A 22,140-nucleotide genomic window follows, 5' to 3' on the forward strand; every position below is an offset into this window, starting at 1 on the left:
TTGTGGTTATCACTTTGGAATATACCTCACAGCTTCAGCAGAGGCAAAGTAGGCTGGGGGTGGGGGGGGCGGAAAGCACTGGACTTGGAAATTTAAGAGCTAAGTTAGAATCTTGTCAGTATCACTTCACTGGTGTTTTACCTGGGACAAACAGTCTGGTCCCTTTGAGCAATGGTTGCTCCATCTAGAAAATGTGTTAATAATACCTGACCTGACAGCACCTAGCACATTGGCCAGTGCTCAAAAAATATTGATGGAATCATGAGTGGATGAACCCCTGGGTGATGACATGGGTGGGGACAAGTAAAGCTATAAGTGCACAGAAACACTCTGTTAAACAGGCAAGTTCTATGTAATCGTGAAGGTTATTATTAGTTACAGAAGATTTATGAATTTATTTTAATCCTAATAACACAGCTTAGCTTATGAGTTTAAGGTGGCTTAATATATCCTTATATATCCTTATAACATGGCATGTTATATGTGTGTAAAAACACATACCTACATATAGACATAAATGTATACACATAAATGTGTGTATGTTTAGATTATTAAACATTCTTTAAGTTCAAAGATATTCCACTTCAGTAACTGACTTATTCCCTTTATATGATTTCTGTGAACATCTATTTTATGATGTTATGCTGCTCTTTAAAAACTGAGTTGATGTAATCTTTACACTTTCTTTTAAAAAATTTACTATCACTAGTAGTCACAGTGTTCTGTAGATAAAACTGCCATGATTGGAAGCAAAACAATGGCAGTCTAGTGTTTGGTGCTCTTTTGCTCAACTAGATTAAACCATAAATTACTTCCTCATTCTTAGTATTTTCTAATTAGAAAATGTATCAGTGTGGAATGCATAGTTTCTGGAACCCACCCCATCACTGCACCACCACACAAATCTCACTGTGAACCTGTGCATGTAAATGGTGTTAAGGGCCAGTTTTCACATTCTTTCCTCTGCTCTGTGCTGCGCAATCCTCCAGGAGACTGCCATTTAACAGAATGGTCAGAGTGGAGCACGTGTGAACTGACCTGCATCGATGGAAGAAGCTTCGAGACTATGGGTCGTCAGTCTAGGTCAAGGACATTTATAATTCAGTCTTTTGAGAACCAAGACAGTTGCCCCCAGCAGGTTGTAGAAACACGCCCTTGTACAGGTACCAAGAGCACTTTTCAACTCTTAGCGTTGATTGATCAATGCTTATTCTGCTTTGATGTGACATATAATAGAACCGCTGTTATCATATTTACTTGCAGGAGGTAAATGTTATCACTACACATGGAAAGCAAGTCTTTGGAACAATAATGAACGAACTGTATGGTGCCAACGTTCAGATGGCATTAACGTCACAGGTATTCCTAAGATTCATGTGGGCACTTCAGAAAGATCTCTGAGTGTTGCTGGTGGTGAGAAGAATTAGCGTACAAATTATAAGCAAGGGAAGACTGGGCAGTGGCCTTAGATGAGCTTCACGACAAGTTGCCGTTAGACCTTTGCATCTTAGAAAGCAAACACTTCTATTTGAAGTCCCATATATCAGACAACTTAAAGAAATAAGCTGAAACACAATAAAATTTCCTTAAATATCATGATCTGAGAGACAAAGACTGAAAGAGACAGATGTTAGTTTAAAACAATGGTCTCTAAAATTTTTAGAGATGTACCTTTTCAGTAAAAAGTATTTGAGAACAGATCTCAACATATTCTAAAATCCTTCACTGCTGTGCTAATGTATCATGATATGAAACATGTACAGAAAGTGAAATTAAAAGGGTTGATAAGGATATAATAAAAATTAAAATATATTAATGATGTAAAAAAACATTTTGCTGTTAATTATAGATGCTTATGTTCATGTACTGAAAGCTTCACTTTTTAACAATGTTTTAGTCATGATTGTTATTTAATATCTGACCATAGATTGAGGGAAGGTGTCTTCATTTATGACAGTGAATGCAATTTGATTCTACAAATGGTCTTCTCAATCATTTTAAAGGGCGTTTTTTTTGATGCCTTCTTATCAAAGAAAATTAAATTGTCATTCTTTTTACTTAGTACTGTGGCTGACTAAGAGCTTATCAGAATAGGATAATTTTGATTTTTCTATTGGAGTAGAAAGATTGTTAGCTTCACCTTTTTCTAGTTTACCTGTTTTTGCATTAGTGGTTGTCCCTTTAATCCACAACTTTTCCATACAATAATTTATTTTAAGCTGCTCGTCCATTTTGTAAGTTACTGTTAAAACTTAATATACTGTAAATCTACCTAACCAGGAACACAGAAAGCATCACACGCTGCAATATGCTGAGAGTTAACGGACTGGTAAGGGTTCCACTATCAAATTCTCTGTATGGAGTACCTTGTGCCCAGTGTACATCACGGGGCCATCTGATGAATGAGTTCCGGCTACCAGTGTCACCTGCTAAGTATTATTTGAGCTTAATTTCATTCTTAAAATTTAAAATGTTAGATAAACTGTACAATTCTAACATGTTCTTCCCGACTCCCAGGAGATCCTCTCCCCATGGGGTTCACACACTGCATGGTGGCGATCCCTGGTTTGAGTGCAAAACACCCCCTCCAAACTCTGTTGGCAGCAACGGGGCTGTGTTGGCAGCACTAACACCCACGTGATCAATTTCACACCTACCTGCTCATTCCGGATCCTGGTGGTGTTCTGTTTTGTTTTGTTTTTCCTGTGAGGATTATTTGTTTTATTTTTTCAAGTAACAGTGAGAGTTTAGCTGTTTCATTCTTAGGGTAAATGTAGATCTATTCCCTACACAGCTTTAAGCCCAAAGCTTTTCGCTAGTTACAAAATCGTAAACTATAATTGCTTGACAATTATAGTAATGCAGAGGCTAGAATCTATAAATGCAACCAGTAGGATATAAATATAGTTTAAATATTGCCCTTGAGTAATATGCCGACTCCTTTGCTTAGTACCTTGAATCCAGGAAGGCATGACTAATATTAAGTGATTTTCAGATTATAGAGACACTATTCCATCCATTTACTCAAAAATATTTCATAAGGACCTGCAAGTACTATGTCAGATCTATGACTATCCCTCCTGGAGTGTATACATTTGCTGTTAAAAATAGGTGTGGGAGTATGTATGTGACTGTGTGTGTGTATTCTGGTTGAAATACATTTAAAATGTTACCAAAATGTTTGATATTGTGGTCCCATGAATTGATTAGTGGCATTCTTTTACCGTTTGGTTATTGGGAATTGGTCTAGTGCCTAGTTGGGGTATGCGGGAGATGGAAAAAAAATATGTAGAAAGATCTTCACGCTTATATATTTTCTGCTCCTGAGCTTCACTTGAGATTTCATCAGTCCTTTTACTGATCCTGACACACACAGGCTTTGCCCTCAAGCATGGCCACATGAGAGAATCACATTGCCAATGCGCAGGTATAAAATCTCTACTGTAAACAGCTTCTCTACTGTAGCAGAGTTTCCCATCTCAAACAGCCCTTCCTGGAGTACTGTAATCAATCATATAAAACTGGGCCACACTGTCAGCAAACAGATTTTTTAAAGATAATCCTGTTACAAGGTAGCCAGTGCCAGAGATGAAAAGAAATGAATATTCATCATAGAAAAATCTGTAAATGATGGTGGGATTTCCTTTGTAGGAGGCTGTTCCCCTCAGGCACGCCCTGCTGCTATTCGGCAGTGTAACCCGGCCTGCAGAAAACCTTTCTCCTACTGTACACAGGTGAGTCATGTGCTGGAGGCTTGGACAAGTATTGTAATCGCTGTGTTATATGTATGCTGTCTGATGTTTTCCAGTCTCCTCCAGCCCAAGTAGCAATTCCATGGGCCCACGATACCACGGAGAGGCATTTGCAGGAGTAATCACAGCTATTAAGAATTTCTTTCCAGGGCATGTGTTCAAGAAAGCAGTCCTTTTTTCTCTAAATCCATTCTCTAAATCTCTAAGCCCTAGGTTAATTCTTTACCACAGAAAAACGAGTGAGTGATTAAGCTTCCCGTTTGGAAAAAAAGAGATCAGCAGCAACTTCATGGGCTAAGGCTGTTGCTAAATAGAAGGTGTGGCTTTCCCCCAACTCTGTGGATACCCTCTTTAATAAAACATAAATTACAATTTCCGGGCTTCCCTGGTGGCGCAGTGGTTGAGAGTTCACCTGCCGATGCGGGGAACTCGGGTTCGTGCCCCGGTCCGGGAAGATCCCACATGCCGTGGAGCGGCTGGGCCCGTGAGCCATGGCCGCTGAGCCTGCGCTCCACAGCGGGAGAGGCCACAACAGTGAGAGGCCCATGTACCGAAAAAAAAAAAAAAAAAAAAAAAATTACCATTACAACTTTTCACTCAGACTAAACAGAGATGCATCTTGAAAAGATGGCTTTCATAGCTGAGCATATACCAATTTTTCATAATTAGTTCTCCCCATTAAACACTGAATAATGTCTTCAATTAAAACCACTGGAAATACCATAATAATATGAGTGCTACCTAAACTGTAGGCATTTATTAATTATATGCTTTTCCGACCTTTACTTTAAAAATAAATTTATGTATGTATGTATGTATGTATGTGTGGCTGTGTTGGGTCTTTGTTGTTGCACGCGGGCTTTCTCTAGTTGCGGTGAGTGGGGGCTACTCTTTGTTGCAGTGTGTGGGCTTCTCATTACGGTGTCTTCTCTGGTTGCGGAGCACGGGCTCTAGGTGCGTGGGCTTCAGTAGTTGCAGTGCATGGGCTCAGTACTTGTGGCACACTGGCTTAGTTGCTCCGCGGCATGTGGGATCTTCCTGGACCAGGGCTCGAACCCGTGTCCCCTGCATTGGCAGGCGGATTCTCAACCACTGCGCCACCAGGGAAGTCTCTTTTACTTCTTGTGGAAGATTGTGGTACCCTATTTTTAGTGTTAGTATCTGTTGCTCCTCAAAATCATGTGTTCAACAGTTGATGACCTAAGTAAACCTGGCTGATGCATAAGGACTGACGTGAGTGGCTATGTAAGGCTGTTCAGAAAATTCCAGAAATAGTTTTATGTGAGGAGCCCTAATAGCAGAGTTATAGAGATTCATAATCTTATGCTTATTTTCTATTCTTTTCTATTGCTTTTATGTTTGCTGAAGGAAGGAAGAGCAGTTATTTTCAGTTTCACTTCCAGAGACAGATAGAAATCCTTGTCTGTTATACTTTATCATAATCAGTTTCTTGGAGAGGTTTATTGTACATGAAAATTACCAGGAATCCACAAATATGAAGGTCATATTGTCATGATGCCAACTAGGAATGTGATGATGTGATGTGACACTCAGATTACTACAAGATATCAATATTTCTATCTCTCTCTCTCCTCCCTCTCTTGGACGTGTGCCTTTGGCGAAGTCTTTTTTTCTCCACAGTCTTGGGCTGTCTCCTCTGAGTGAAGAACTAAGCCTTTGAGTGGAGAGGCAGTTCCGACTAGTTAGTGATCAATAGCAGAAAGTGATAGAGGCAGAAATCGACCTCAAAGAGCACAAAACTCAAAGAAGATATGTACATAATTCCTGTTGCTTTGCTTCTCAGTGTCAAGGGCAGGTTGGAGTGAGTGGGCAGGAATCTGAAACAGCTGGGGGAAGAGTTGAGGCTAATTTTTAATTAGATGCTTTAAACATCTCTGTAAGAGAGAAAAGGTTGTAGTTAATGCCCACTATTGACAAAGAATTGTGATTTCATATTTGGAAGGTATAAGAACTATAAACCACTAGAAAGAACTGATGATTTATTTAAGGGTTGACTTTGGAATTCAAAAAGGTGAACTGTTTATTAAATTTTCACCTCTTTGGCAAGTCTGGTGCTGGAAAACCCTAAATTGCCATGACATACCATGCGAATGTTAAGTGCCTCCAGCAGTTAAAGCGTTCTTTTTTCACCTACACAGCTCACTGTGTAACCGCAAACATTTTTTTGTGCTATAGGGTGGAGTCTGCGGCTGTGAGAAGGGCTATACAGAGATCATGAGATCCAGTGGTTTCCTGGATTACTGCATGAAAGTACCTGGTTCAGAGGACAAAAAAGCTGATGTGAAAACTCTTGCTGGGAAAAACAGACCTGTGAATTCAAAAATACGTGATATTTTTAAAGGATGGTCTCTTCAACCCCTTGATCCAGGTACATATTGGTTATAAGTCAGAAACTTAAATTCTCTTATGGGGGATTGGGGTTCATATTGTGACCACTGCTCATGATGGAAAGAATGGAGAGAAGAAGGAAAAGAGGAGAGAAGGAAAAAAGCAACATGGTCTAGTTCAAGGTTTCTCAAATTTGAGTGTTGTGTGGTGTAAAATGTTCTCATGGGGTGGTTGAAGGTAAGTCTGTCAATCCCAGTTTAAGAGACACTGAGTTAAGGAACCAAAATATTTATCTTTAAAAATATTTGGATTGTAAATTATCTCTGCCAAAGACTTTATTTTTATAACTGTGAATTTGTGTATATAATTGAAATTAAAAGCAAAAATTGGAATAGATTCTCAGGAACATGCAGGTACCTAGGGGAATGTCCAGGGACCCTATCTGGTTTGAGAAACACCAGTGAAATAGTAAAGAGCATCAATTTCAGAGGCCAACAGACCTTACTGGCATTATAGCTCAGAAGGTACTGATTTTGTGACTGACTGTAGTTTCTTCACCTCTCTGGAACTGTTTCCTCATCTACGAATCAATCTAGTGGCACCTGCCCTGCACGATTGTCATGAGTATTAGCACACTGTCAGGCCTGCAGGACTCAAAAATTAGTGGGTATTAAGGACAAGAATGAACATTTTTTAGATGCTTTCTGTGTACCCTTTGGTTCCATGCTGGTTGTGGTGCATGACTCATTACGTTCTTGCACATAATGAGATGCCATTATCCCCATTTTAGTGATTAGGATGCTAAAATTGGCAAACTAATTTGACCAAGGACACACCACCAGTAAGTGACAGGAAGGTTTGAAAGGCAGGCCAATAAGGTCTTTACAAAGCACTGGTCTCTACTTCCCACTCTGTGATGTGGGCAGAAAATGAAAGCAAAATTCTCTGTGCCTACTGTACGTACCTCTTCTAGAAAACAAAATGCTGTGAGTGACTGAGGGAAGGGAGCACTGAGAGGGAAGAGACACACAAAGCTCAGCCAAAATATACCTTGGGAACTTTCCTCCCAGACCCTAGGTGTTGGCCATACCAAAGTGCCTTGATGACATGCTTAAATGAAGCAAAACTAGAGCCCAGGCACAAAGGACCCTACATCTAGAGGAAGAAACAAGATGTACACTCCTTAACTAACTTTTAAGGATGACCACAATATCTTACTCAAGTTTTGATTCCTGTGTATGTCTGGGTATGCCATAGGTATTCAAAAATATCTTACTCATTTTGTGACGTTTAGTGACATTTAGCTAATTCATAGCAATAGACTTAAATTTGAGGGAAGCGTGATATGAAATGTAGCAAGGTTCACCCACTGCTCGTAGACCCTATTTCAGGAAGAGAATTAGGGTGAAGTTCCAGGGAAATGAGTGTTCAAATCCACACTTGAGGTCCTTAACCTTTGGAGGTCTCACTAAAGCATCAATAGCACGTATGTGAGTATACGTGTATGTGCATATGTGTGTGTGTGTATATATATACGGATACACACACACATAAATACACATATATGTATATTCATATATACACTATTGTATACATAGTATGTAAGTATATATGTAAAATATATATTTAGTCTGGGGAGAGTTAATAACTTTCATTAGGTTCTCATGATGAGACTGTAAACTTGAGCAGCCTCTCTGGAGGGCAATGGGGCAAAAATCTATCATACATTTTGACCTAAAATTTTCCTCCTAGGAATTCATCGTACAAATATACACACATATACTAAGAGAAGTATATAAATGATATTCATTATATGACTGCTTATTACATAGCAAATGAGTGGAAATAGCCTAAATGTCTATAAGTAGAATAACAGAAAAACAAAAATAGATACAACTGTGCAATGTGTCTCATAGAGGTATCAAAAAGAATGAGATAGACCTGTCTTTATGAACTAGCATGGAAATATGTCCAATATATATTGTGACGTAGAAAAGAAATACCAAAGTGAGTGATACACACCATTTCTGTCTTTTTTAAAAAGTGCAGGTATTTTGTGTTTGTACTCATTTGCTTGTATGTGCAGAGAAAACTATAAGATGGTTTGCAAGCAAACTGGTTACAGTGGTAGTGGCTGGGTAGGGAGCTCAGAGAGAGTGGCAGGAAGACTGACTTTTCACTACATTATCTTTTTTTAATAGTTTGAACATTGCACCTATCCATTATGCTATTATAAAAAGCTATATTGATTCTTCTTAAGTAACATGGCTTAAAGGTCATGGACCACATACCTCTGTACTAGGGATTGAAAAACACTGTATCTTCCAATACTTCAGCTCTGTGAGGTTTAGGGGTAATAAGATGACAGATGCATTCTCACTCAGGAAAGACTATTTTTTCTTATTGCCAATGTAAAAAAATCAGAATAGGGGATTTCATCATTAGTGTTTCAAAGAGATAAGAATCAAAGCTTTGTTAAAAGTTTTATGACCATAGAAATATATCATTACTACATTGACACCTCATTCTAAAACCTGATTGAGGCTTGAAAGTGTCTTGTAAGCAAAAATTGTAATAGGTAGTCATAATACAATTGAAAGTAATTGTGATTTTCTTCCAAACAAGTGTTGTTTACAATAGATTTTGATTTTCATCTCACGAAAGTCTTTAGCATAAGATGTTGATACGTTCTTTGGACCCACAGTTAATTACTTTCATGTAGTATAATGAACCTTTTGTGTGTTTATCTTTCAGAAAGGAACATAGTTCCTTTGAGATGCGAAGGCATTGCTACTATCAGTGCAATTCTAAGTTTAGTTAACTATGTGCTCATGTAAAACACAGCAAAAACCATGAGATTGCCAGAAACAACTCAAATTTATACACACACACGCACACCATACATACAGTCAGGGTATACCTCACACAGTAAAAACCACAAAATAGATCAGACTGGTTCTATTTTTTTAACTCCAGCAGATAATAAGTGCAAAATAATATATACTTGTACACATATGTATATGTTTTGCAATACTTTTGTATTAGAAGTATATATAAATGAAAATCAAAATATCCTGCCAGTTGTTAGATTTTATGAAGTACTGATTTCTGGTCTTTGTTTGGCATTGTGAAGAAATGATAGACTATCTTACATTTTATATTTTCACCTTTTTTTTTGACATTTATAGCTGTCACATGTGGGTATTTCCACCTATGCTTCTGACTTACACAAACCTCAGAATTCAGCTAAGAAATAAATAATACACTAATTTAGGTAAGAAGTAAAGCTTCTGTTAATAAGCTTGTTATTTTCTATTTTAAACAGATGGCCGAGTGAAAATCTGGGTTTATGGCGTTTCAGGTGGTGGTTTTCTTATCATGATTTTCCTAGTATTTACTTCCTACCTTGTTTGGTAAGTACTAACTAGTAAAAAGTTAATATTCCATATTTTCATGGGTGGCATGTTGTACTAAAAGAAGACTTAAGATCATTGGCCATTATAACAGAACCCTTGAACTCACAAATAATCATCAACAGTAGAATTGGTGAATAGTTGAAATGGGAAATCACTATCTTTATTGTCCTTGTTTGAAATAACATTCTTTATACTATCAGAAGGTATAAGAGGCAAGTCATTAGTCAGGGCTTTCCCATTTTAGAATTTTGATTTAGATCAGTACTTTTTAGCTTTGATGGCACACTGGCATTTCCTGGCACCTCTTGGGGACTGATATTTGAATCCTAGTCCCAGAGATTCTTTTTTTTTTTAATTTTGCTTATTGAAGTATAGTTGATTTAGTGTTGTGTTAATTTTGCTGTACAGAAAACTGATTCAGTTACACATACATATATTCTTTTCCATTATGGTTTATCACAGGATGTTGAATATAGTTCTCTGTGCTATATAGTAGGACCTTGTTGTTTATCCATTCTGTATATAAAAGCTCACCCCAACCTCCCACTCCATCCCTCCCCCAACCCCCTCCCCCTTGGCAACCACAAGGCTGTTCTATATGTCCATGAGTCTGTTTCTGTTTCATAGATAGGCTAATTTGCATCATATTTTAGATTCCACATATAAGAGATAGCATATGGTATTTGTCTTTCTCTTTCTGACTTACTTCACTTAGTATGATAATATCTAGATCCATCTATGTTGCTGCAAATGGCATTATTTCATTCTCTTTTGTGAATGAGTAGTATTCCACTGTATATGTGTACCACATCATCTTTTTCCATTCCTCTGTTGATGGACATTTAGGTTGTTTCCCTGTCTTGGCTACTATGAATAGTGATGCTGTGAACATAGGGGTGCATGTATCTTTCTGAATTAGAATTTTGTCTGGATATATGCCCAGGAGTGGGATTGCTGTATTGTATGGTAATTCTATTTTTAGTTTTCTGAGAAAGAGTTTTCCGTACTGTTTTCCACAGTGGCTGCACCAACAGTGTAAGAGGGCTCCCTTTTCCCCACACTCTCTCCAACATTTGTTATTTGTAGAGTTTTTAATGATGGCAATCCTGACCGGTGTGAGGTAGTACCTCATTGTAGTTTCAATTTGCATTTCTCCAATAGTTAGCAATGTTGAGCATATTTTCATGTGCCTATTGGCCATCTGTACATCTTCTTTAGAGAAATGTCTATTTAGGTCTTCTGCCCATTTTTTGATTGGGTTGTTTTTTTGTTGTTGAGCTATATGAGCTATTTGTATACTTTGGAAATTAAGCCATTGTTGGTTGCATCATTTGCAAATATTTTCTCCCATTCCATAGGTTGTCTTTTCCTTTTGTTTATGGTTTCCTTTGCTGTGCAAAAAGCTTGTAAGTTCCATTAGATCCCATTTGTTTATTTTTGTTTTTATTTCTATTGCATTGGGAGGCTGTCCTAAGAAAACATTGGTATGATTTATGTCAGAGAATGTTTTGCATATGCTCTCTTCTAGTAGTTTTATGGTGTCATGTCTTATGGTTAAGTCTTAAGCCATTTTGAGTTTATTTTTGTGTATGGTGAGAGAGCATGTTCTAACTAACTTCATTGATTTATATGCAGCTGTCCAACTTTCCCAACACCACTTGCTGAAGAGACTGTCTTTTTCCTATTGTATATTCTTGCCTTCTTTGTTGAAGATTAATTGACCGTAGTTGTGTGGTTTTATTTCTGGGCTCTCTGTTCTGTTCCATTGATCCATATGTCTGTTTTTGTGCCAATACCATGCTGTTTTGATTACTGTAGCTTTTTAGTATTGTCCAAAGTCTGGGAGGGTTATGCCTCCTGCTTTGTTCCTTTTCTTCAGGATTACTTTGGCAATTCTGGGTCTTCTATGGTTCCATATGAATTTTAGGATTATTCTAGTTCTGTGAAAAATGTCATGGGTAATTTGATAGGGATCACATTAAATCTGTATATTGCTTTAGGTAGTATGGCCATTTTAACAATATTAATTCTTCCCACCCAAGAGCATGGGATATCTTTCCATTTCTTTGAATCCTCCTCAATTTCCTTTATTAGTGTTTTATAGTTCTCAGCATATAAGTCTTTCACCTCCTTGATCAGGTTTATTCCTAAGTATTTTATTTTGGGGGTGCGATTTTAAAAGGTATTGTATTTTTACATTCCCTTTCTGATATTTCTAGCCCCAGGGAGTCTGATTTAAGCATCCGAACAACTTGACCACATGCAGGAATAATTAAAAGTGCCCCCAGGTAATTCTAATATCCAGGCAAGGCTGAGAACCATCACTCTAGATAATTCTAGTTCTTAAATTTTCTTCTCAAACTGACCAATTTTGACCAGTTATGTTAAATTGACTTGTTGGTTCAAACAACCTATTAGTACATTTTGAATAGTAGAGCCAGCTATTTATCTACATTGATCAGCCATGAGAGAAAATTTAACAGACTATCCATTCCAGGAACCCCAATTTGTAAGTGACCAGTTTCTAAAAATATGTTATTCTCAGAAAATGATGATTAGCTTATTGTATAGACTATATTTTATTTGATGAGCTGGTCTTGAAACCAGACAGAAGTAAATACATTTGAATGTTTGCAAGTGTGTTGAGAATATTTTATTAGCTTCCTAAGAATAATTTTCAAAGGATTTTAATTTTCATGAGATCAAAGTGTTCCTTTTTTTCTCTAAATCAAGATATTTATATTCATCATCTGTCTCAAACTATTTCCTTGAGAATTTTCACCCAAGTTTTAATTGCAATTCAAATCCAGTCTTTGTATTTCTAGCTTGTACTTCCAAGGTTACACAGGTTTTTAAATTTTTGCTCTTGGTCAGTGAAAGTTAGTGAAGAAAATAAAGTGGTTTTCATTTTTTCTGCCACCTATAGTGACTGAAATTGAATTTCTAGAAGTTGGATTTCTATCTAACTAATATTTCCACAGTGTTGTAGCAAAAAGGAACACCTTCAGTTAGTCATTTACCCTAAAATCAAATGATTTGACCAATTATGTTTGAATTGGTAAGTTTTGTGAGTATTGTCTAGGTCCTGTCTTAGTGAACAAATGTGAAGTGGAAAGCCCTATATGAGGTTGAGAGTGATAGGAAGCATTCACCACTAAAAAAGATTAGAAGAAGGAAAAGGTCTTAAATTGCAACAAAGAACATAAAGGGTTGACAGATGAGACAGTGCTCTCAAAGCAATGGCCCAATACAGTGTAAGATAATCAGCTAGTCTATTAAATAGTCTGTGAAAGCTTGGATGTGTTCTACTTCATAGCCACATCCCCAATTCTAGATTCTATGGTTCCTTCTTCCCTAGAATATCTAAAAGATTAAAAATTAAAATTTAATAAGTCATAAATTTCACCCTTTTACATTTCTCCATTTCCTTCAACTTAAAATTGTGTTACCCTTAATCCATTCCTTCAACAATAAATATTTATTGCAGCCCTTTCTGTATAATTCTAGGTGCTGGGGATTAATTAGGTACCTCACTGAGTTCTGATGACAAACAACCTTCTGGAAAATTTTTATTATAAAAGATCAATGGAATTGCCCCTTACTTTTTTTTGGCCAAATTATATAACTATTTATGTACAGTATTTCTCATACCTATTTTTTTCATCCTCAATGCCCAGTCTTAATAATCCCCTGTTGGAAGTAGCAGTTACTGCTATATTTGGATTCTTTACAAATGCTCCCTTCAGCAGTCGGTAGCCAGATTAATCTTCCTAAAACATAGCTAAGTGATCAGCCCCTTTCCTCCTCAGACAGACACCCATTGACAGCAAAATGAAAGTCATGTTCTGGCTGCCTTACCAGTCAATTAAAGTCTCCCACTATTTGAGCCCAGAGAACTCTTTCAACTTCATTCTCTACTGTTTCCCTATACCCTGGTGTGTTGATAGGCCTATTTATTTATTTAGCTGTGCCAGGTCTTAGTTGTGGCATGCGGGATTTTTTAGTTGCTGCATGTAGGATCAAGCTCCCTGACCAGGGATCACACCCAGGCCGCCAGGAAAAAAATCTAATATTCATACATCAAACAAAGTGCTTTTCATAGATTGCCTTATTCAGTCTTCATAATAATCCAATGAGGTGTTGCTAATATCACCTTCATTTTAAAGGGGGGAGTAAGTAATCCTCAGAAAAGTTGAATAACTTACATAAGGCCATCAGCCTGGTGAAATCAACTCCAGGTTTGTCTTAACCCCCAAATGTATATTCTCTTTCCACTGGACTTTGAATCTCTGTAGTTTCTTTCCCTTGAGTAATTCTAAAAACTCTTCAGACTCGAGGTAGTGTCTACACCTTTCACCTTTTTTAGGGGCTCTTCATTTCCCAAGTAAAGTAAGCTACAGACCTGGATACAGACCTATTGATATCAAAACATTTACTGTTATATAGGAGCTACCCAAAGAATCCAGATAGGTATTTTCACACCATCTATTTCTATTCAATAGCTCACAGAAGAGTTAGAGGATGACAGTTTTGGAGATTTTATATTTTCTCCCCCAAAATAAAAAGCTTAGGACAAGAGAGCTGCTCTAATAAATATGCCAGTTGTTAGGTGTACACTTTAGATGAAGGCAAATTTATGATAACACTTGGACATGTTTTTGAGAAAATAGAGAAACATAGTCTTCTCAAGGACTGCTTCGTTCAGATATGACCGTTTGCACGTCTGCCATTAGCATTTGGAGTTTTTGAAATAATATTACTGATGCCCAGCTCCCCTGGCAATAAAGACTCATGAGGTAATTTAGTGGGGACGACCACTGGGTGAGCTTGTAGGTAATCTAGACATAGTGCCTGGAAATTACTCGGAGAACTGAAGCTATTCTACCTTGCTCAGCACAACGCAGGAAAGGGGCTCTCAAATTTGAAAGTTTGTTCCGAGGCTCGGCCCTCCTGAGTAGCTGCCTGTTAATATCTTCTGGTCTGGGGATGGGTCCTTGTGGCTTGACTTCAAGAGTGCTGAGAAGTGCCAGCACTTGCCTGCCCGTTTACAATGAGCTCACTTTTCTGGTTTAATGGGTTTATCCTTTGCTAAAACACAAATGGTCATGGAAGAGGTGATTTTAAAACGTGTCCATCAATGATCTCTTACAGCCGGGGTTGCATACTGGTTTTCTCCCTTGGGCCAACTCTGAAAGTGATGGTGGCTGTCAAGAGTGCTCCGTTAGGAAGAGTTATGAGGCTATTCCTGGGCTCAGCAGTAAACAATAATGTGATGGATGGGAGATGTCCACCACGGGTACAGGATGCCCGGGGGTGGCGGCGGCCCACGGGCCAGGCATTGGTGGCTCCTGATTTAGTATGAGTGAGGTGGTCACACCTTCCCCGATACCAGAGTTGAGGAGAGAAAGTGACTTAAAAAATGATTCCTAAATGAGTTTCCTAAAAGTACCAGGTAGGGAGAAAGGAAAGGCAGCAGGGACTTCGAAGGACAAGTCTCCTATTTGCTGCCTGTGCAGAGGGCAGCCTCCCAGTCAGCTCTTCCTCTTAGGGCTCTTGTTAACCAGGCAGGAAGCTTTGTAAAGCCACAGCTCCCCAGCAAAATCACCACCTTATTCAGCGGTTGCTAACTTTTAAACTCTCTAAAAGTTCTCAGATCTCACACATTCATAGATGTGACTTTAGTATCTGTCTATTGAGAGCTTACACAGTATGAAAAGATGCATATGAAATGAAGCCTTCATCACAACCATCCCAACACACACCACAAGCCACAAAAATCCAAGACCTAGATACTGGGACCCCCCTTTTTTCCCTAGAGGTGAACACAGTGTTCATAATAATTCCATACCTAGAAACTGCTATAAAAATCTGTCTCATATTTGAGCAGAATTTTCCAGGCACAGTCCTAGAGGCTGGTCAACTTTATTATTGTCTCTTCTTTTGGAATTTTATTTTTTTATTGAAGTGTACTTAGTTTACAATGTTGTATTAGTTTCAAGTGTACAGCAAAGTGATTCAGTTATACACACACACACACACACACACACACACCAGTTCTTTTTCAGATTCTTTTCCATTATAGATTATTACAAGATACTGAGGAGAGTTACCTGTGCTATGCAGTAGGTCCTCGTTGTTTACCTATTTCATATAGGGTAGTGTGTAAACTCCTAATTTATCTCTCATCCCCCCATCCCTTTTGGTAACCAAATATTATTGTCTCTGTAAAGATCCAGCCATCTCTATCCCTCCTCCCCATGCCCCAGGACTCAGCTTTCCCATTTCTCTGCCAAACAGCCCTTAGCAAATGCCAAATAGAACAAAATAATGCCATTTGCAGCAAATGGATGGACCTAGAGATTGTCTGATTTACTTTGCTCAGTATGACAGAGAAAGACAAATATATGATATTGCTCATATGAGGAATCTAAAAAATGGTACAAATGAACTTATTTACAAAACAGAAATAGTCACAAATATAGAAAACAAGCTTATGGCTACCAGGGGGGAAAGAGAGGGGGATAAATTGGGAGATTGGGATTGGCATATACACACTCCTATATATAAAGTAGATAACTGATAAGGAGCCTGGGCCTGGCAATATGACTAGAGACACTGGAATATACATATATGTTAATACAGATAAAGTTGAATGTTACTCAGATAATTATGCAGTAACTGCTCTTGAGAAGCGGAACGGACATGGGAAATCATAGGCCGAGGACGCCTCTGCAGAGAATTTAAAGCATATTTCTTCCTCCCCTCTGCTGAGAGGCAGGTGTTTGCCTGAAGCCAGTGCCCAGCACTCAGCAAGTCATACACTGAGCACCTGCTACATGCTGGGTGCCGGGTAGGGACACAGTAGGATCTCTGGTTCCTTGTAGTTGTAATTTACCTCTGTAGCATCTATAAATCGCTTCAAACATCAAAAAAAAAAATTTCTCCTGAATTAGAACCGGAGTATTTTAACCTAGGAGATTCTCCCTACAGCCATGTTATCAAACATCTTTTTTTTTGTGGTAAAATTCACATATCAAACAATTCTCTAATTTAACCATTAAGTGAAAGATGCCAGACCCAAAAGGCCACACATATAGTATGATTCCATATGAAATACCCAGAATAGGCAAATTTACAGAGGCAGAAAGTTGATATGTGGTTGCCAGGGACAGAGTAGAGAACGGGGAGAGACTGCGTAGTGGGACCAGTTTCCCTTTAGGGTGATGGTTATGCAACACTGTAACACAGTGTTCGAAATGCCAGCCAGTTGTACACACTGAAATGTTTGTTTTTAATTTACATTCACTCGAAGTATAAAAATCAATACATACAGACAAAAAAGTTGTTTCCACCAAGTGCCTAATTAATGAATTGGATAGAGGGAGGATGCACTGAAGGGTTAAAAGCATTTGTCCTGTGTGTTTTAGATGCACTTAGATTCCAGGCTGTGCCACTCACTCAGTGACGTAAGGGAAGGTAACTAACCTCTCTAGTCCTTCTCTGTCAAGTAGCAGTAATCCTAATGCCTCCCTCTCAGTGCTGTCCTGGGATGTATTGAGATACCTTCTGTAAATCCTCAGCACAGGGCTTGGCACTTGATGGCTCCCCTGCTGGTGAGGACAACCCGAAGAGAGCTGGGCTCTGAAGTCACAGTAAAGCCAAGGCACTGAGGAGGGAAGGGAGACAGAACGGAGGGAGGTGGGGCACTGTGTGGTAGAATTCAAACTATAAATACTCATCAACTGAGATTCACGCATACTGAGAATCTAAGAGCGTAATGCAGCATGTTTTGCCCAGATCTGGGGCATCACTGTGTGATTTGGGAATGTAACTCAAGTTCAGCTTCTCTCTCTGTGAGAAGGAATGGCGGCCCTCCCTGATCTGGCAACGTTGTTGACCTCAAGGAGAACAGAGACCGGGGAGAATAGCTTTGCCTGGTGCAGAACCAGTGAAATTTTCCTGACAGGCTCTGGTGACTTGGCAGCTAGATGTCAGGATTCAGGCCAGAGCAGAAGCGTGTTTACTTGAAAAGAAGGGCAGAGTAAGGCGTGGGAGTCTGGCTGTTCTAGCTACTTATGATGTTAAACATCTGTGCTGTGGAGGTCATAGTAGTTCAGGAATTAGTGAGCAACAGATGTTCGCATTACTGCATATAAACAAAGGAAAGTAGCCTTTACCAAATTCATTGTTTCCACTAAACCATTTTTAAGATTCTGAAAAAAGAAAACAAAGGCTTCTCCTGGTTTAAGGGTCAAAGTACACCAATATTCCAAAAAGGAACCCACCAGTCCAGAGAAATCAATCTTTTGTCTAACCACTTGAATTTCTGTACCTCACAATTGTGTTTGGCAGGTGAAACAGAGCTCTGTGAACTTTATCTCAGGAATTCTTTTCCCTTTACAGCAAGAAGCCAAAACCACATCAAAGCACACCTCCCCAACAGAAGCCTCTGACCTTAGCCTACGATGGAGACTTAGACATGTAACCTGAAAAGGAAATCCAAATGTAGACATCAACTGCCTTAACTGCTTTCTCTCTTGTAGCTCTCAGAATTCTCAGTTTTTTGAGGAATCTCATGATGCGTTATACGAGGCAGGATACAAATATTGTGAAAGTAATATTGACTCAACTTCATTTGGACATGGAGTCAAGGCTTATTTTGTCTGCCATTTTGCTTTCAAGTTGTTTGTGGGTGTGAGTGTTTAATTCTTTGATTTTCCCAAGGAACCTGAAAACCCTTCTCTTCCTACTTGGAAATGGGAAGAAGGAAACATGATGGAATTCCCACAGACTCGAGTATAAACTTTATCCTTAGCAGCATGACGACAATCCGGAGGAAAGTCCAATCAAGGCATTTACTGTAAATGATGAGTCGCCTGACACTGCATTGTTATGCACTATGTTAGTGCAAATCCTTATTCTTCCCATACTTCAACACTGAGTTTTCTAGAGCTTACATCGGTTCAAAGACTTTCAAATTGGATTGCCTATTTTCATGAACATAGAGAGAATGGGTTACCATTTCAGCAATTCTCTGAGTTTTTACCTTTACAAATTGTATTTTGTTTTGTAGCCAGGGGGATGATGGTACTTCATGGGTTGCATCTATTGAAAACAAATGGAATGTGTGTAATTGCTGGACTAGATGAAAGCTAGGTGGTTTTGAATGAAATGTGTATTGAATGTTAGGGTGTACAAATGAAGTAATAGGTGGTTATATTGGAGAAAGAGGTAAATTATTTCATTACTAAAACTGTATTTTAACAAAAACTTAGCCATGTACATACAGCATTAACCACACACAGTTGTAATTCAGTTTAATGATGAAAAACGCTGCTTTTGTAATTTCAATTTTCTTATTGAATATTTATAAATTCTTTTTTTGAATTTAATTATCTGACCTCATTTAATATATATCGAACGCTGATCCTGTTTGTAGCAAGTCTTGCTTTTATAAGGTTTCAATAATATCTAAAACAACACATGAAAAAGCTGAAACCATTTTATGAAGATCAATGTTTGTAATTGTAGATGTTGAAAAGTAAGACGGTGCCATCTTGTGGTATTGACTTGTATTTATAACAAATAAAGTGCTCAAGAGACTGAAATGTTAACTGTTGTAGACTTCTTATTCCCTACTGAAGAGCCCATGCTTTGACGAAAACAGCTTTAATAACAGATTCCCTGCGTCACTGTTTTAGAGGTTGACAGCTGAAATCGCTGACAGAGAAAAGGACTCTTACCCCACATTCTCAGCACTAATGGTTATACTATGAAATGGAGCCAAGCATGATTACAGAGTAGCTTTGAAGGAATATTTAAAGCTTAGCTAACATTAGAACAAACCGCTGTAATAATAATGCAAACACTGACACATAAATGAACTGAGAGGCCCGAGAAAATAGAACTGTTTGTTAGAAATGTGATACGATGAGCAAGATAGAGGATGTTTTTACTTATACCAAGACTTGTGTTGACCATTTTAACACTAATTGATTTTCTTCAATGGCACCATGGTTTTAAGTGAAAAAAGTACATGAAAAGAGAATAGCTTATGTCAATACTGTGGTTGAGGAAACAGCTCCTAGAATTGTCCTTTTATTAGTTCCCTTTAGCTAAAGCTTCAGTAGTCTTCATGATAATTCAAGAGATCCTGCTTCAGAGATCGAATCCTAGCTGTGCCCTTTACTGCCTGTATGAGCCTATGCAAGGATGATAAATTGTCTCTGCCTCAGTTGTTTGACTCCCAGAGTGAGATAATGAAATCATTTTCCTCCTAAGGTAGACATTAACAATAAATGTAAAAGGGGGGTCTGGTTCAAGATGGCAACACGGAAGAATTCTGAACTCACCTCCTCCCACAGACATGCCAAATCTACAGCTTCCTACGGAACAGTCCTCCAAAAGAAATCCAGAAACTAGCCGAGTGACTCCTACACATCAGGCACACAAGAAAAAACCCACATCAAAATGGGTAGGAGAGGCTGAGACACATTCTCTCCGTAAGCCCCACCCCTGGTGCAGTGACCCTCCATCAGGAGACACAATCCCCAGCTTCTGAGAAGTAAAATGTTTGAACCCCACATTTGGCACCCCAGTTTTTAAGACCTGCACCTGAGAGACAGGCGTTCAAAACATCTAGCTTTGAAAATCAACTGGGCTTGTGACCACAAGACCCACAAGGCCACAGTGAACAAAGAAACTTCTTAAAAAGCTTGCATGGACTCATTGTGGGCACCTTCCAGGGCCCAGCACAGAGGCACCCAACTGAAAAGTGTCCAGAATTTCTGTGAAAGAGGCCTCTTTGCATATCTTAAAGCTTTGGCCTGAAGGGAAGGCATCTAATTTAATCCACATCTAGAGGCTAACTGAAATACTCTTCAAAGGCCATGGAGGCTGGTGGGAACCATCTTGGAGCTCTCCTTCTGTCTTACCCCAGGTCCCCAGCATCTCCTGGAAAGGAGCTTGTTCACACATCTAGTGCCCTAGTTTTTACAGCTGCCACCCAGGCATCTGGGCATCCTGAACATCTAACTCTGGTAGCCAGTGGGGCTTACATTAGTCCATACATTATTAGTCCCTCAGGGCTATAAGAGAAACATTACTTAACCAGCTTTCCCCCCAACCAGGGGACAGCAAGGTGGCATCAGACGGAAATGCCCAGTCATTCCATGAAAGGGGACTATTAGCTTTTCTTTATAGCTGTCGTCTGAGGCACAGGCATACATTTAGGAGCCAACTGCAATCCTCTCTGGAAACCAGAAAGGCTGGTGAGTGCTATCTTTGGGCTGTCTCTCTACCTCACCCCAGGTCACTGGTATCTCCAAAAAGGAGCTTGTGCACATGTCTGGCACCCCAGCTTTTGTGGCTGTTGCCTAGAGGACACATCCTTTGAGCCTGGCTCTGGCCAGTGCAGCCTGCGTTCATGGGCTCAACATGATGATAGCAAACAAAGAGACAGTTCTTAGCTGTCTGTTACCCCAGGGCTAGGTGCAGAAGGGACAGACAGAAATGTCCATCTCCCAGTCTTTTTCTGGAAAAAAGTATATCTGCAGAGTTTAAAAGTGGCTGCCTGAGGACCCAGCATCCATTCAGCCTGAATCTAGGTGTTGTTACCAGAAATCCTCTCATTTGGAACCCTGACGAGTCTTGGCAAACCCTCAACTACTGGTAGCCACTAAGAACAAAGTAGGTTAATTGGACAATCAAAGAGGTTTGAGAGAGAACCAAGAAAGGTCAGGCTTGAATGCAAATGTTCATGTCCTACAAAAAGCCACTTTTTCAAGACTGGGAGAGATGGCTGTTTTATCTACTCCATAGAAACCAGCAAAGAGAGTCAAAGAAAATGAAAAAACAGAGCAATGTGTTCCAAATGAAAGAACAAGAAAACCCCTCAGAAAAGACCTTAATGAAATGGGAGATAAATTATTTACCTGATAAAGAGTTCAAAATAATCATCATAAAGATGCTTATCGGGCCTCCCTGGTGGCGCAGTGGTTGAGAGTCCACCTGCCGATGCAGGGGATACGGGTTCGTGCCCCGGTCTGGGAGGATCCCATATGCCGCGGAGCGGCTGGGCCCGTGGGCCATGGCCGCTGAGCCTGCGCATCCGGAGCCTGTGCTCCGCAACGGGAGAGGCCACAACAGTGAGAGGCCCGCGTACGGAAAAAAAAAAAAAAAAAAGATGCTTATCAAGGTCAAGAGAATGCATGAACAAAATGAGAGTTCCAACAAGAGACAGAAAATATAAGACCATATAAACAGAAGTCACAGAGCTGATGAATACAATAACTGCACTAGAAAATAGACTAAAGGAGTTCAACAATGGATAAGATGAAGTGGAAGAATAGATCAGCAAACTTGAAAACAAGAAAGACAAATTTATTCAATCAGAGCAGCAAAAAGAAAAGTAATGAAAAAGAGTGAAGACAGCCTAAGGGACTTACAGGACAAAATTAAGTGGAGCAATATTTTCATTATAGGATTTCCAAAAGAAGAGATGGAGAAAAGGGCAGAAAACTTATTTAAATAAATAATGGCTGAAAACTTCCCTAACCTGAGGAAGGAAACAGATGTGTAGATTCAGGAAGTCCAGAGTGTTCCAAATAAGATGAACACAGAGA

General features: G+C 39.1%; 1 protein-coding gene across 1 annotated transcript in view; it reads left to right on the forward strand.

Moving 5' to 3' along the window:
- Window positions 1-19,996, forward strand: part of THSD7B (thrombospondin type 1 domain containing 7B) — a gene marked incomplete at its 5' end in the record, with an annotated part of 807,803 nt that extends 787,807 nt beyond the window's left edge. Inside the window, 6 exons of the mRNA XM_082630042.1 lie at window positions 990-1,163; window positions 1,264-1,359; window positions 3,652-3,734; window positions 5,949-6,141; window positions 9,427-9,514; window positions 17,921-19,996. Coding sequence (XP_082486168.1) covers window positions 990-1,163; window positions 1,264-1,359; window positions 3,652-3,734; window positions 5,949-6,141; window positions 9,427-9,514; window positions 17,921-18,002 — 716 coding nt within the window. The 3' untranslated portion in view covers window positions 18,003-19,996. The remainder of the gene's footprint in view (window positions 1-989; window positions 1,164-1,263; window positions 1,360-3,651; window positions 3,735-5,948; window positions 6,142-9,426; window positions 9,515-17,920) is intronic.
- Between the last annotated feature and the right edge of the window lie 2,144 nt (window positions 19,997-22,140).

This window comes from Mesoplodon mirus (assembly GCF_964341445.2).
Source record: "Mesoplodon mirus genome assembly, chromosome: 8".
NCBI lineage: Eukaryota > Metazoa > Chordata > Mammalia > Artiodactyla > Ziphiidae > Mesoplodon > Mesoplodon mirus.